The sequence below is a fragment of the Diorhabda sublineata genome, chromosome X (genome assembly GCF_026230105.1).
Source record: "Diorhabda sublineata isolate icDioSubl1.1 chromosome X, icDioSubl1.1, whole genome shotgun sequence".
Classification (NCBI taxonomy): domain Eukaryota; kingdom Metazoa; phylum Arthropoda; class Insecta; order Coleoptera; family Chrysomelidae; genus Diorhabda; species Diorhabda sublineata.
In genome coordinates this window covers 30,796,948-30,814,415 of record NC_079485.1, presented here as the reverse complement: position 1 = coordinate 30,814,415, position 17,468 = coordinate 30,796,948, and the positions used below count along the sequence as shown (strand labels likewise).

The 17,468-nt window shown below is 32.5% G+C and overlaps 1 protein-coding gene across 1 annotated transcript in view; it reads right to left on the bottom strand.

The window, feature by feature from the left end:
* Positions 1–5,419: 5,419 nt before the first annotated feature.
* LOC130451104 (3-hydroxy-3-methylglutaryl-coenzyme A reductase) overlaps positions 5,420–17,468 on the bottom strand; it is a 78,194-nt gene continuing 66,145 nt past the window's right edge. Inside the window, exons 4-14 of the mRNA XM_056789908.1 lie at positions 17,337–17,424; positions 17,090–17,280; positions 15,676–15,782; positions 13,113–13,255; positions 12,793–12,903; positions 12,092–12,360; positions 10,159–10,493; positions 9,666–9,907; positions 9,318–9,602; positions 8,508–8,707; positions 5,420–8,450 (exon numbers count right to left, since the gene is read on the bottom strand). Coding sequence (XP_056645886.1) covers positions 8,038–8,450; positions 8,508–8,707; positions 9,318–9,602; positions 9,666–9,907; positions 10,159–10,493; positions 12,092–12,360; positions 12,793–12,903; positions 13,113–13,255; positions 15,676–15,782; positions 17,090–17,280; positions 17,337–17,424 — 2,384 coding nt within the window. The 3' untranslated portion in view covers positions 5,420–8,037. The remainder of the gene's footprint in view (positions 8,451–8,507; positions 8,708–9,317; positions 9,603–9,665; positions 9,908–10,158; positions 10,494–12,091; positions 12,361–12,792; positions 12,904–13,112; positions 13,256–15,675; positions 15,783–17,089; positions 17,281–17,336; positions 17,425–17,468) is intronic.

Genomic DNA, 17,468 nt, shown 5'->3' with positions numbered 1-17,468 from the left:
TATATATATATATTGACTTATTTATAATAAAAACTGTGTTATAAAAGCTAGTAAACTTTTTCTGATATAAGCTTACCATTAGTTTTTAAAACTTCACAATTTATGTTTTCCTTTTATTTACATATTTATAAAATGTCACTGTATGTTACAGTTTTAATAAATCCTATGAAATCGCCACTAGATGCGTTCATGTAGCGTGAGGTCTCTTAAATGTAATTGTTTTATTTGAAACATTTTGAATATAAAAATGTTCTCCCTTCATTAGTTCACAAAATGTGAACCTTGCATGTAAAATATTAGATATACACTAATACTCGAAAAAATATGGCACTTTATTATTGGGTAAATTTGTATTTTTATAGATATAGGATACATTTTAATCGGTGGCAAGCATTTAAATTTTATACCAAATAATTGTTTTTATTTAAACAACAAAACGGACAATAAAACTGCGCAGCTAAATTTTTTGTATAAACATTCTAGTGCATACTGTTTACTGTCAACAATCAAAATTACACTGTCTGGTCCTTCGAGCCGGATATTAACCAGTGATTTATGTAAAGCCACCAGTGTAGTTGTGAGTGTTGGTAGTGTGTTCACATTTTCCAATTTAATTCTTGTTATACATGTTCAATTTGTTTTGTAATTTTTTTTATTATGGAAAAAGTTTTTTGCCAGAGAATTTTGCACTTCTTAAATAACGAATATACAGAATGGACTTAAATCTTGGGTTGTACGAAACGTGATGATTGTAAGTGTATTGCTGAAAACTCGTATAACCCTTTTAATTGCGGTGAATCGAACTAGTAAGAAATCGAAGAACCACTGGGTGGCTACGAAACAAAAAATAAAAGATTTAGATTGTAATAGAAAAATGTTACAACAGTCTACAAGTTAATGTTATCAGGATTACTTATAACTAAAATTTGAACGGTTTGGCAACGCTGCGTATCTCGAGACATATAGCAGCAAATTATGTAATATGAAAAGCCATTGGTTTCACTCATTAAAATTAATTTCTCTCACTAACACCAACAATAAACAACAACTAAGTAATGAAGAATGAGGATAAACTAACAATTTATAAAATATTGATTTTTCTGATACGAGCGAGGCGATCGACGCACTCGTCTGCCACCTAAATAACGACTCTATCGATTTGAGAATAAAATCTGACAACTATGATGATCGGAAGATTTCCTGTCATAATTATTAGAAGACGCAACAACAAACTTACACAAAATTTTCACAGACAAGTAATTTCTTAAACATAAAGTCCATTCTGTAAAATTTATTAAGCACAAAATCTTTAATTTGTGCTAAATTCTGATTTACTTTAAGATTAGTTTTAAGAAAAAGCTCTCTTTGTGTGACTTGTTTTTGTTTTAGCTATTTTTAATTATGTAACTCAGATATTTTTTTAAATTTGGTTATTGCTAAACCAATGTGAGATTTTAAGGAGGGGAGCCCGCTTAGAGGCTTCAAAAATCGATTTTTTGTATAAATGTCTTCCTAAAATATCGAAGACTGTGTCCCTTAAATTTTAGAAGCAAATTCGAAATATTTTCGGAGTTACAGAACAAATAGTCAGCGACCGTTGAGCGGACGGATCGCTCAGAGAAGGTACGCTCCGGCAGCCTCTCGATCTATTTTACGTATATTAATCCAAAGAGGCTAACCGGCAACTTTATTAACCAGGAATCGCTGATTTGCATATTAATGCGATGAGTTCCAAAAAATTATGAAAACTTGACGCACGATTTATCGGTTTTTCATTTTTCCTAATTGACGGGAAAGATAGACAAAAAACTAAACATCCTATCGAAACGAGACAAAATGGATTGTATTCAGGATTAAATTATCTTCTAGTTGAACCTAAAAAACCTCAAGAAATTTCAGATTAACCCACTTTTTAAACAGTCCAAAGTGAAATTGCTACCTGCATCCTTCCCGTCTCACGACAAATGCACGCTCGAAGCGGCTCGGCGAAATGCTTGTACCAGTATAATATGACATGGAAAAATTGGTGAAATATATAACAATAAACCCTGAAAATTTCAATCGGATATCTTTCCTTCCCAAAAACATCGATTTTTTGAAGCATCTAAAGCAGGCTCCCCCATCAAATTTAAAGAGAAAAATTTGTGCTTTTCAATCGTTCAAAAGTACGTCAAGTGCCAATACTTCCTTGTTGTTTAATAAGCACATTCTCTTCCTTCCAAAATTGTTATAAATATTTTTAACACTATTTTATTTTTCAAATGCTTAACAATGTACTTATTTAGTTTATTTGTTTAAATTTATTTTGTTGGACATTCTTATACGACGTTTTTGGAAGTACTTCTAACATTCTATTTTTCAAATAATTATCCCTATTATCAGTTAGTGTACTTCTGAGGCTAGTTTTTGGATGCGTTCTTTAAGACTTTACATTTTAAAATAACCGCTTGTGATGAGTCTGAGTGTCTTTATATATAAAAATGTGAAAGTGCAATTTCATGTTGTCGCTCGACGTTTGCTAGAGCGTCAAACGAGGTCATGTGATATAATTTCGACTGAAGCGCAATCCTTAATTAATGCAGTGTCAAATCAAGAGCGTCAAACTTCAAAACGCTGCAAAAAAACTTCAGTAATTTCTTGATTAAATTTTTAAATATATATAATAACGTTAAAATTATTAATGATATTATTTCTTCGTAGTTCATCGCAGGTTTTTTGCTATAAATTCGATTTAAGATGCTTTACAATATTTAGTTTTGATGCTTTTTAAATTTAAGTCGAAATTATACCATGTGACCTCATTTTAAGCTGTATGCCAGCGTCGAGCGTCAACATGAAACAGCACTTTAAGCCAAAAAAGGTCTCATGTGCTTAAACAGAACTGATAGATGCCTTTTAAAAAGATATTCAATGGTTTTTCAAGTTCTTGTTTTGGTGTTGAGATGTTATTTATTATATGAATATTTATTCTTATTCACTATACACTCGAAATAAAAATATTACTTTTAAATGGTGTTTCATTTGATACCCAAGCATTCCTAATATTTGAAAGTTATTATTATAGTACTCATACGTTTTGTCCGCATGGGTACTAATCCCATCCTCGTCGTCAAAGACTACACAAGTCGAATCGAATTGAAATACAAGAAAATAGAACCTAAGCTTGGTAAAATGACATAAGAATGAGTTATTTTGACAGTTGACAAGTGACTGTCCTACAGAACATACCAATAAGTACGTCGACTTGCAACTAAATTTCAGCAACACAAATTTAGTTCTGCCACTTACCAATCAGTGTAACAGAAATGTGGCATCACTGTCAATTGTCAAGATAAATAAATATTTGTTTCAATTTACCAAACGCTTTCCTGATGTGTTCTAAATGGAAAGAATTTTATAAAATTAAATACTCAACATCAAATTACCGCTTGTGTAAAATCATTTTTTGGAAAGTGATTTTACAAATTTCAATCGGAAACATTTGAAGTATGAAGCTATTCCTACCTCTTATCTGCCTCATGGTCTACTTCCATTTATGAAAATCGCAGTTATGTCAATTTTCATGACTGTATAGTAAACCAAAAACGTTCGTATGTTGTAAATACAAAAGGTGGATGTGCCTTAATCAAGTTTGTTTTTTAAACTGCTGTGTGATAGTTGATCATGAACACGTCAGGATCATTTGATTTCAAGGCTTCTATTGAGAAACTGGAGGATCAAAGCAATTGGTCGCTTTACTGCTGGAATCTGACTGGGAAGCCGTAAAAAGAATTTTCAAATACTTGAAGGGGACCCGGAGATACGACGCTCAAGATCTGGGCTTGTTACTAATTGTGGTGGAGCTGCCATTACATGGATGAGTCGCAAACAACCAATCGTGTCATTGAGTACAGTGAAGCTGAATAAGTGGCTGCACGTGAAGGAAATTGTGTGGCTGAGTAGGTTACTGAACGAAATAACAAGCCTGTCTAGGTTACCAATGTTGCTTGTTGACAATATAAGTACTATAAGATTAATTTAGAACCCAGAGTTTCATCGTTGGATTAAGCACATAGATGTGCATCCACTTCATACAGGAAAAAGTTATGAAAGAGCAAATCAAGCTGGAACACGTTTCAAGTCATCTTCAACTTGCCGATATGTTCACGAAGAGTCTTCCTTGAAGTGTAATAACAGTTTGTAAATGTTGTAGAAGTGCCAATGCATATTTTTGGGCACATAAAAATAATTTATGACACACGGTTATTGAAAATTTTTGGTGTTGTTGCTGATATTTAAACTAAACCCATTAATTACTACCACTACAACTACATAATTATACTCTTTGCTTCTGTGAGCTAAATACAAAACTATGAAAGGTTCAAAGGACCAAACAGTGTAACTTAAGTGTAGTTCTAAACAATGGGTTCAATATGAAGGTAGTATTAGAAAATTAAGGCCCGTTTCGTCGGATTTAAAAATTTGATCAAAAGTTTATCCTTCCTTGAACATATTTTCTTCCTTTTTCTTTTGAAATTCCGCAATTTCAGATGAGTCGCTGATAGATTCTCATTACTAATATTTAGTTGCCTTACTCCATACCTCTTCTTCCATCGATTCATCCTTCACTAATGTTTTCTCGCCGTTTAAAGTTCTTATGAAATTCAAACGCCTTAGCCTTGTAGCATGTAGCATCGGCCCATTCACAGGACTGCCCATCTCTCGAAGCTGGGAAAACCACAAAACAAGGGATTCAGACGTCTGCTCGTAGGCACCTTACTTCAAAGTCTTTCGACTAGGAACATTACCTTCACTCTAACTTTTGTTAACGTATTATTAGATTTTGGTCTCCAACACACCCACAATTAGCGCGAATGTGTCTAACACCAACAGAGTTCAGCCCCAACTGTGTCAGACACAGTGTGTCTAGAATGTTTCATCTTCCCCCTCCCACTATATGACTGCTCGACCTAGCAACAGCCAGTAGAGGCGTCTACGGCTCCACCCTGCTTGTTACTGTATAAACAAATAACAATCGCGACTCCCCGTAAGTGTCTCGCTATTGAGACCTTCATTTATGTTTGTTATTTTTGAATGACAGGCTAGGTTAACCTGGAATTTACTATTAAGACTACATCACTTAGTTAGACTCTCTCCTTCTTCGAGCTAAATATGGACACTCGCAAAAGGATCGAAAGGCCATACCATATAATAATTATTTTATTATTAGTAGTAAATAGTTAAGTGTCAAATAGTGTTATGGTGCTAATGTAGTGAATAGTGTGTTCGGTATAAATATTACAAAGGGTCCCAAAAATTCTAACTTAGAGAAACACTTGACAGTATCAACCGAATACCATATTTTCATTCAATGTTAAAGGTGTGATGATTCAATATACATATTTTGGTATTTAGTTTGGAGGTAAATGAAACAAATATAATAATAAAAAAAGTATATTTACATAAATTAAATAATTAAAATAAAGACCATTTACAGAAGTTTCCTTGTACAAAGAAGCAGTTTATTCCATTCTAAAAATACTAAGAAAAATAATCGACCATCACAGATTCTTTCAACTTGTGTTGGAGAAAATATAAGGAAACAGTTACGTAAATCTTCAATATACATTCGCAGTAAATGGAGTAAAAAAAATAAGAATCGGTTTTATCAATGGCTGAATTGATTTTGTTCATTATTTTCTAACATATTCTCTGGAAATTTGACAATAAGGTAGTATCGATATAATACTGCCCATTTTATTAGAACTTTTATCCAGCTCAAAATATTCAATTTAATTGTCTAAATTGATCACTGGCATGTATACTATATAGGCCGGAACAATTTTTTACTTCTGATGCCTTTGTGGCTTTGTGTGAGCGGGCAGTCCGTCGATGTAAACTATCGCTGTTTGAAGATTTTATCCAACTAGAGTATTTAAATGGAAACTGAGACAATTTACGGACACATATTTTTAAAAGAAATTCACGATTTGACAACATTGTTCTTTCTAAAAACAATTCCTAAACTTGTTTTCCAGAAAGGCTTCTCCACACCTTTTGCACGCTGATATAAAAAACTGGCATATTGGAAACTTTGACCGTTGTAATTGCTATTTCCTCTTCAAGCATACATACTTGAAGCGATTAGTGCATGATATGCATCAAGGTTATAATTAATTCTATTTACGTTAGTACAGACTCTGGTTCACAAATGTCGCCATAAGCATAAGTTCAAGACAAGACAGAACTTTTATTTACTCTATAAGATGTTAACTTCCTTTATCATTTGAAAAAATTAAATGACTAAAAGTTTGAGAGGCATAAAATTAGTCATATGACAGTACGCTATTATAAATTGGCTATCAAAAACAGTCTGTCGGTATATCCTATAATCTAAGCTTTAGCTATAAATAGTAATGGTAAAAGGAACGGTGATGCTTTTGGTAAACGATTTTGACTGAAGGAAAAGACGGTAGAGGCCCAGAAGAAGCTGTTACCTGTGTTTTATAATTTGTAGAAACTATTAATATTGAAAAAGACCATTTAATAGCATGGAGCAATTGTACCAGAAAAGTTTAACCCTTAATTTGGTAACGAATTTATTGATTAAAAAAATTTTTTATTAAATTGTTCTTTAAGGTCTAAATAAGCCAATTTTAAAGTTTGAAAAATTTGGGTTCATTTTTTGGTGAGATATGCAATATGTATCTTGTAGATACATTGCCAAATTAGCTGGTTGAAGGTTAGCGGCCGAAGTAATGAAAACAGCAATAGAGAGGTCCATCATTGTCTCATCTTTTGACACTTCTGGAGCTTGTGATGCATCCTCTGCATCAAAACGTTCTTCAACCTATACATCTAAAAATTTGCTCGCTGCCTGAAGTAATATATCTTCACTCTCCAAATTTTCTTCATTTTCTTCCTCATCTCCAGAGTCCGCCTTTGGCTTAAGAAGTAATGGAAGAATATAGCCAGCTCTTGAAGTAAAATTTTTGCTCTGAAAAAGAAAAGAAAACATCAAAATGAGGTTGAGAAGACAAAAATGCTAACAAATTCCTAAATAAAATTAAAACCAAAATAATAAAACTCAATAAATTTTGAATTGAGGTGAAATAAATCTGATTTTTTAAATTATACTCCATTGTTTGAATTTAAAAAAGCTGATTTCAGATGATAAATAATAGTATATTGACTGAAAACTTACCCAACCGGAGGTCGATGCCATTTCTTTGCTGATGCTGATTTCACTGTTACAATTTGCAAAATAAACAAACTTTCACTTGAAGTGTGTGTTGGAAACTGATGGAGGTTACTTTACAAGGCCTAAAGAGACGATGCGGTAGATAATGGAACTAAAATAAAGGCGCTAAATTTAAACAAAAAATTAGGGAGTCATGTATCTTGCAAGTTACACTTCCAAATTAAGGGTTAAGAGTTCTATCATAAACAGGTTATCATATTCTGATGATTACATATTCTTTACCACTTCACATTCCCAAACTGGTTGTATGTGTGGCAATGCGCACATCTGGACTTATTAGATTTTTCTTTTTCCATAATATTAATAATACTCCGTTTATAGATACTTATTTTTAAGACAGAGACGTACTGAATAATTTTTTATGTATGATCAGATGACATAATTTTATTGTGGTCGACGAAGTGACCGCTCATCACAATGAGTATCCAAAGAACCAAGGCTTTAAACTGTAATCACATCTAAAGCAACTTATTTTTTTACTAATATGTCAATACATTCATATGCCATGCGCTTTACTGTCTTTTGAACTTCCCCAAAAGTTATTGACAATTTTATTTGTTATAATCCCCTGATATGGATATGTCAATGTAAGCGATATTTAGACACTAGAATGGTTAGGAATATATTCGTTCAGTTATAGATGAAGATTGCAAAATATAACAACTTATCTTCTATTTTGAAGCTTTGTGCAAGAAAGATCACTTCAAAGTAACCCCCGTTCTTACACCAGAGTCTATTTTAACCAAAGACTAGATACTCCATTATGGTTTTTAACACTAATTCACTTTACACTATATTTAAACAGTATCTTTACAGGGCGGTGCAAGGAATTCTCTCTTAATAACCTTCATAGATTGTATATTCGCGTTTTCTGGTAATAACGTAGTGGATCTATTGTGTCTAAGATGGCTTCGAACAAGATGTCCGGCTGCTAGGGCAGCCATCAGTGAAAGTTCTCCTGCTAAGACCAAACCGCATACTATCCTAGCCAATTGATCAGCATTTGCACCTGGATTTTCAGGATGTGCACCTTTAACACCTAACATGTTCAAACAAGCTGCCTGAGGGGGAAGCACAGTACCTCCACCGACTGTACCTATTTCCAAAGATGGCATCGTGCATGACATATAGAGATCTTCCCCATTTGATCCGCAGGGCTCCATTAGTGTCATACAGTTACTGCTACTCACATTCTGGGCTGGATCTTGACCTGAAAAATATTTATTACAGTAATTCTAATTGTAATTGAAAATAATAAATTAATTACCTGTTGCTATAAATACTGCAGTAACTATGTTAGCTGCATGGGCATTGAATCCTCCTATACTTCCTGCTATAGCTGACCCAATCATATTTTTGGAATAATTGACATCGACTAAGGCGCTTACTGTTGTTTTTAATACTGTGCTTACTATTTTTGCTGGCACGATAGCTTCACATACAACAGATTTACCCCGACCTTCAATCCTAAAAAATTGAAATTGAATGAAATGTGGTACTAAATATAGAATCATTAATAGAATTTCGAAATATTTTTCACTATATGGTGCAATACATCCCTTATCATTATTTATTATAAAATCTGCAACTTTTGTCTGTTTGCAATAAATTCAAATGGAATGAACGTAGACCATGAAGCCGGTCCTGTTCTGTTAATATAATCTAAAGTTTTTTCTCTTTATAGAAGGTATATGTTTTTTTTATACGGCTGCTATTTCTTTGTATTGATTTTACAAGTTGATTACATTAGGTGGTAACTTTTTTTATAAAATCGGCATTCTAGAATCCAAGTTATCTAGAAAACCTATAGCTTAGAGCAAGTAAATAATTCGTAATATAGTAAAAGTAAATAAGTGTTGAGTAACAAATTTTAGTGCATAATTTAGTGAATTAAGAGTATAAATAACTTGCTTAAGAAAGCTTAAATAAATAGGAAGAACATCTATTATAATGAAAAAATTGATAAATGTTTTTGAATCAAAAAGTATACGAGAAAAACTAAAGTGAAGGGGATGTTTGAAAATTTTTTAACAAAAATTAACTTTTAAAAATCCAAGAAAAATGAAGATGCTCTTACCAATTAACAGCAGCTGATTTCTTATCAGTACAAAAGTTTCCACTAAGACTTAATATCTCCATATCAGGAAACTCGTTCTGTACAAATTTCAATGAAATTTCTGTTCCTTTTGAAAGCATATTCATACCCATAGCGTCCCCTGTTTTTGCAACAAAACGGATGAAAAGGTATCTTCCTGCTATTCTTATCATGATTTTGGTCAATCTTGCGAATCTACTAGTAGAATCGAATTGTTCCTTCATTAATGCAAAATTTTCTGGATTTTCTATCCATTTCATAGCAGCACTGAAAAATTTTAAAAAATAATATGACAAATATCGATTTTTTGTTTATCATAATTTCTCAAACCTTGCTTTAGCTAAAGATGGGAATCTAACAACAGGACCTCTAGTCATTCCATCTCCAACAATCCTTGATGTAACACCACCTATTTTCAAAGCTCTACATCCTCTGTTGGTACTAGCTACTAGGCATCCTTCAGTTGTTGCCATCGGTATGTACAATTCTTGAGTGTCCAATAATAAAGGTCCCGCATATCCTACAGGTATTGGCATGTAACCAATAACATTTTCACAGCAAGCTCCCATAACCTAAAATTGAAAAATACACACAAATTCACTTAATTTCCCGGTGTTCACAGTTTTTTTTATTTTTATTTTCCACACATTACTGATTTGTATTTCATACAACATTATTATATCAATTAAAAAAATTGTATATATATATATATATATATATATATATATATATATATATATATATATATATATATATATATATATATATATATATATATATATAATGCTGAGTCGAATTCAATAATTCGAGGTCATAAACATACCTTACTATAGTCATAGTTTTTAAATGGTAAATCTAATAAGTGATTTTTGAAATTTGCGTCTTTAGCCAACATTTTTCTTCTTATCCTAACGCCCCTTTCTGGATTATCGACGGCTTTCTCTATCTGATATCCAGGAATATGTTTATTTTGTACTAACAGAATTACTTCTTCGTCTGTAAGAGTGACAGCACCCAAATCGGAGTCATTATATATGGACAAACATTCTTCTAAACTTCTACACAGTTCGCTTTCGTTGATATCGTCGTTCAAGAGCTGACTAGAATCTATTTGACAGAATGAGGTTTGTACTGATTTGTCTTCATACTCTACATCATCTGAAAAATAAAATGTTTCTATTTAATTTGGAATATTTTTCAAAATTAAGTCCTCTTCGTTGTTTAGAGAGAAAAATACACTAATGACAAAGCCCCTACTTTCACAAATAGCTTCTGATACTAGAATTGATAATACATTGATCAATAACTTTATCTCTAAATCACATACAGTTTCATCTCTATCCTATTTTCACTGAAACCGATCACAAAGTTACCTAAATTCTAATCATTACATCCTTTGCTGCTTGGCCATTTGTACTGAACACACCTAACCAACACTCACAATTACACTGTTTGTTGTGTTCCTTCAGTCTCTGAACATGATAACTTGGGAATCGAAATGCGCGTCACACAGTGTAATTGTGAGTGTTGGTTTAGAGTGTAAACAGTGTATTCAGTATGAATATCACCTGCGGTTCCAGAAATTCCAACTTACTTAGAGGAAACATTTTTTTTCATAATATATTGTAAATATATAATAGTATATTAGGTAACAAGAGTTGTAAGTAACCCATTACGCCCTAAGTGAAAAATTTCATGAGTGTGTAATGGGCTTACAACTCGTGTAACGTACTATACTTTTTCTATGCCCATTCATTTTCTTCCATTGAATAAAAAACATGCTACTTAACAATTCTGTCTGTCCTATTTTTAAAGGAATTGCATAATGTGCTGCCTACATTTAGGGGCATCACTATTTCAATCCTAAATAATATCTCGCTAATGCTAAAAGTTTTTATGTTTTTTAATTGACTAAATTTGTGTAAATAAACTAAATAAAGTCTTGCGTAAATAAAAATTAGATTGTAATTTAATTAAACCAATAAGTTTAAGTTTTCTTCTCTAAACGCACGTGTACGTTATGAGATTTCATTACGTGCATGTTATTGTTAAATGTCATTTACAAGGAATGTTGACAGTGCGATTTTTGACGTTTACAGACATGGGCGTAGAAAAAATTAAATAAATAAACAGCTGAGCATTTGTCAACAATCTGACGTTCTGGATTTGTGAATATCTCAAATTGTTCTCTCAATTATTCGAAAAATGTACTAAATTAATTTATGTCAAACTAAATTCGAATGAAGGTGATTGGACTTATTTAGAACAGAATTAATGGTATTATATAAAAATTTTCGAGCTTACAGGCAAGTTTGGTAAAGGAATACCCGGATATGTACATGATTAAAACATTTCTATGTATGTTTTGGTATTTTTAAAAAATAATTCTGGTAATTTTTGAATGTATTTATATAATTCATCTGTGTTTTTAAAACTAGCAAATTTTTCAATATTTTGTAATAAGACTGCCTTGAGAATCTACAACGGGTTGCTGCTACAGGTCCGCCAAATAAAACTAGAACGATTTTACAAAATGAAGGATAATACAAATAAAGTTGATTTGACAACATGATTGTGAAGTGTTACCCACTTTTTAGACTAAATTTCCTTGTATTAATCGTATTTACGCCTATTTTCTTATTTGTTATTTTAGTGCATATAAAAATCACTATAAATGTATTCACAGTGTTCTAATCAAAATTTTGTTTGGTAGAAGTTAAACTAATATGATCAATATCAATTTAATAAATACTTACCACTGAAAGAACTTGATTTTTCATCACTATCACTCCTACCCAAAATAAATGTTTCAGGTCTGAAAATGTGAGTCTGAGGTAAATACTTGCTCTGGAGCTTCTCATTAAGCTTGACGAATTCGCTATTTGTGTCTGTTTCCAAGTTTTCTGACATGGACGCTTTGATTTTTTCAGTAAACTCTTCTTTGTTTTCAAAGAAGATAAATTTTACTACCAAGGCAAGCAACAATACCAATATCACTATATGGTCAGCACTTAGAGTCATCCATCTAAAAACAAAATAAGAATTTAAATACTAAGAAGATCAACATGTTGCTGCTTCGTTTGGAGAAACTCTGTAATTTAATTTTCGATATGTTGTGTTGACAAAACCTTGGAATATTTTGAATCATATAAGATATTTCAATTAATCTTTATTGCTTGCAAAAGTTGTAATATGAGAAAGAAATGTGGAATTAAGACGGATATAAAATTCTATTTACACATAGAATAACTCCAATATTTTTCAATGTAATTAAACATGATAAAAGTATTTTAACTATAAGATATAATGAGTTTATTTTATATATCAAACAAAAGGTTAGTTCCAAACAAAAATCCGAACTTCAATTAACTTTATACAGTAGATAAGCAAAATATAAAAAAATAACTTCTTTTGCTTTATTGATGATTTGAATTTAAAATGATCAAATAAGACTCACTTCATAATATATCCATGTAAAGCATTTTCTTCTGTTCGATTTAGAGTGATATGTTGTTCCACAACTAATGATCCAATATCATCAGTATCCTCTTCTTTGAATGGCCAACGACTAAAACCAATAAGTATGTTTTGAAGAAATAATAACTCCCGGTATTACCTCACTGCTTAATCTCACAAAACATCTCTTAAATAACAATATATATGGTAAAAATAAGTTAAAAAAGGTCAAGAGCTTGTAAATATTAAGTAGCTATTCAAATCGTTGCTATTTACAGCTTCATTCATTGATATTTAAATTTTTTTTCGGTGGGAACTTACCTGTGCGCATGGACTAACATTAAGCCTGCTGACATTATCAATTTCACCCGTTGTACAACGGGATTTGATTTATGATCCTCTTCACGAAAAGCTTTAGCAATTAGACTTTGCTTGTTGGAATACATTCCAGTACTTCGAGACAACTAAAAAAAGTATTATACGATTTTGTACCTTGCACAGCTCAAATATTGTTGAATGGATCGGGATTTAATAACCTATAGTCTGCAGCTTAATCTCAATATGTTATATCAAATAACCGATTGTCAGGTATTTTGGCTACTCTCCCGTATCAATCCGGTGACGGGTGGTGGTGAGGTTTGGTATGTAAGATGGGAAAATATGGAATATAAAATTGCGGAAACAGCTATCCCAATATGATTTTTTGACCTTTATAATGTACTCTAGGTTTATCAAACTTGCACGCAGAAGACGAAAAATATATAAACATTGTAATGAACGTTTAATCACATACATATCCAAATTGATAAAGGTCCTTGACATTGCGTAATCTGTGGCTCTGGGTTCGAATCTACAACTCTAAATTCATTGGTAATCGTTCGTAATTCATATATAGTGAAAAAATATGAGGTGAAGTTGTATCATATTGATGGAAAAGGTCGTTTGTAAACAAAAAAATGCCATCTTATGGTATCAAGAAATGGATAAGCCCCATACATCTTCAAGAAGAGGGACATAGATTAATCCTAAGAAGTATATACAGTTTGATGTACAATTTCGCGAATGAAGACTCGTATGTAAAAGGGCTTGTGCAAAAGCAGTCGTACCTAAATCAGCAGAGTGAAAGGGGTAGATTAGAAGACCGGGTCCTGTGGTGCATATAGATGAGGCTAAATCTGGCAGGTGCAAGCTCCATAAAGACTAAGTTGCTGAAGGGCACCAGTTGTTGAGATCATCGAGGATGGCTCAGAAGATTTTAGATTGGAAAGTTTGTACCAACAATCGCCGATATAGAGAAACATTGATTCCACTTACAGCTGGCGTGCTTACAACTGCTTATCAGAATACGTTTATCTCCATAAGATAATGATGAGAGTTCGTGTTTCAGGAAGAATTACATATTCCAAGAATTGAAGCTTTATGGCGATCGATGCCTGCATTTTTCCGTAGATGTAATGGTGCACGAAAAATGAAATAGATAATTTTCTTATTGTAAATAAAGAAAATACAATTTTTAGGTTAGGTTAGGCTCGTTCTAGGTGTCGTTTTTAACTCTGATTTATTTAAAGCTATTTCTTCTCAAATTATACCTTTTTCTGTTCTATTATATCCACTTCCGTCACCGGCATTAATTAAAATTAAAATAATTCAAAATTAATAATTACTATTATTAAAAAGGAACTTTGCCCTTTTCCTATATATCATTATAGTAAATGAGTCAGGATTTAGAAAACGTTCAAGAAATATTCTAGGTTAACTAATTTCACTTGTTTTTAATAGAGAAGGTGAGATATTCACATCAACATTTTGTGTAATCGATGTATATCGAAATAAATGTCTTGTGACATCAAACGGACCATTCACGAAAGTAAAACAAATTGCATTATATCTACGGTCGATTTGTGGACTATAAATTATCTCACTCCTTATAAAGTTTGCAGCACACCTATTTTAGATTTTATAGTATACGTAATCTTCTTTTAGATCCATACACTTTTTCCAGCGATGTTCAATACGTTCGATACCTTTTTTATAATAAGAATCCTCAAAATAGCCATTAACTGCGACATTATTTATTCATTGTTGGAAAATCTTTGAACACCGAGACATTTTTTCAAGTCTGAGAATAGATAAGAATCTGAGGGGGTAAATCTGATGAATAGGGAGCAAGAGGTAGCAATTCAAACTTCAAATCATGAAACAAAACTCTCTTCTAAGCAAATGCAGCCGTTTTTGCTTCATTACTTCGCTCAAACTACAATAAGTTGGCCGTTTTTGTTCCATTATGAGCAAACGCGTCACCCATCTTGCGCACAGCTTTCCCATGTACAAATTTTCAGTTAATATGCGATGTACCGCACTTTTTGAAATGACTATTATGACTGCTAGCTCACACACTTTGTGGATTTTCTTCAACATCTCTGGAGTCGTCACCTCATTTGGTCGACCACCGAGGTGCTGGTCGTACGGCCTCTGCTACCCAATATTTTACTGATGATAATGAAGGAACAGTCTCACTCAGAGTAGAATCTAGTTCAGCTTTGTTCACTATTGATGGCTGCCAAACAAATACTTAACAACGTGGTTCAAACTTGAAACATATGCTGAACAGATTATGTGGTATTTTTCAAGCAACTACCGCCATCTCTAGGTGAGGCCAGATACTTAATCTTAATTCTTCTCAACGTAATGAAAGTTGAGTTGGTCTAATGTACCATTGGCATCTTAATTTCATGTATATATTCATTTACATGATCGAGATACTAGAAGGATATTAACCTGATCTATTAGACGATAAATTTTTAAACAATATTTTTGAGTAACTAGCTTTTGCAAGCTATAGGTTAATAACAACAGTGGAAAAAATTGTAATTTAGGTGTTTACCTCTAATGTGAGAGAAAGACATGCCGGATAAAACGTCATAAAAACCATGTAATTAACTAGAACTGATAAGCAAGCAAAATATGACAGCATTTCTAACCGATGTACTCCTAAAAATAAAATAACACTACACATAATGCTGTAGGAAAGAAAATCAAAGCAAAACCAAATATTAAGGTATACCACTTCTGGAATAACTAATATCGTAGGAACATGGTTTTAAAAGTTTTCAACAGCTTCTTGAGGTCGGCGCCTCTTTTGTTTGACAATGGTGCTCTGCTCTGCTACTTATCAACGCTACCTATTGTTCGATTATGAAACCTTAAATAGCAACCCTCGTATATTCAATGTAATAGATTTTAAAACGTTATCAATTGGTAATAACTGCCCGCTACCATTTTATACGCACATCAGAAATTAATCACATATAGACCACGTGTCAATCTCACGGTCTTCTATACAGGTCTTAAAACGAAGGTAGTGGGGGTGGTTCATTTAACAGCTTAGTTATTTCACTCTGTGGCCACTAGGTCGGCGTGGTGATCCATCCCTAGATAGCAGCGCCGCACCAAAGATATTTTAAGCACTTAAAACCCGGACAACATGAGAACCACGCCGCTCTTTGGAAATTGGTCTCTTTTTTAGGACTTGTATGTGAGAAGGTGGTTAAGGTAATACTGTAGCGCTCATATGGTTTCGTTTTTTAGATTTTAAATACATAAAGTTTTGTTTCAGAATAAGCATATCGGTGTAACTATAGAGTTTAAATGTTTCAATAGGCCTACGAATCAGCTCCTCGTAGTTAATTTATATAATTATATATATATATATATATATATATATATATATATATATATATATATATATATATATATATATATATAATTATTGCAGTAATTGAAGATTGTCGCCGTTATTTAGTTCTGGAAATACAATTGACGCGTGTCTTTAAAGCAGTTACTGTTTCTCTTTACCACCTTGATGCTGATGTCGTAGGAACATGGTTTTGGAAGTCTTCAACAGCTTCTTGAGGTGTCCGCGCAGAGGAAAACAAGAAAAAAAACATTAAGTGAATGATCGGGTGAATCGGGACAATGAGATATCAAATATTCTCTTTTTTTACGTGATTTATGGGAGTTGGAATGCGGAATCCATCTTGAATATTTCTTTTCCACATGCCAATCTTCTTTAATAATGTTGCGCAAAGCATCGATGTTTCTCGGAATGACAACCGATTTGAACCGATCTTCTAGGTATTCTTTAAAGCATTTCCCTTGCAGCTTCTTCACTGTAAATGTTGCATGAAACGGTTCGAGAGAATTAGCTGGTGAACAACAGTTTCAACTCGTTTACATTTGGTGAATCTCAATCAGCTACTACATTGAAATTTTTGATAATAATATAAGTAAATAATTACCAGACAACGTTCCAACACCAATTACCAACGTTTCAACTATAGTATCCAAAGTAATAGTAGGTCCTAAAAGTGCCATTCCTTTCGCAATGTTTGTTTTTACTTCGTTTTGATTTGAAGCGGTCAAAGCAAATTGTGCTAGCATGGCTGCTTTGGATAAGTCAATTAGTAGTAAGAAAAAGAATAATGCATCTCTAGAAATAAATTTTTTCATTATATATCCAAAATTTTTCTTATTTTTATAACTTACTTAAGATCGGCAACATTGATACGAAGAATTTTTAATACTGTTGAAGTGAATATAAAACTAGAACATACTGTGAATAACCCCGCTATTCCTGAAACAAAGATAATTTTTTTTTCTTCTAATATATTATGATTA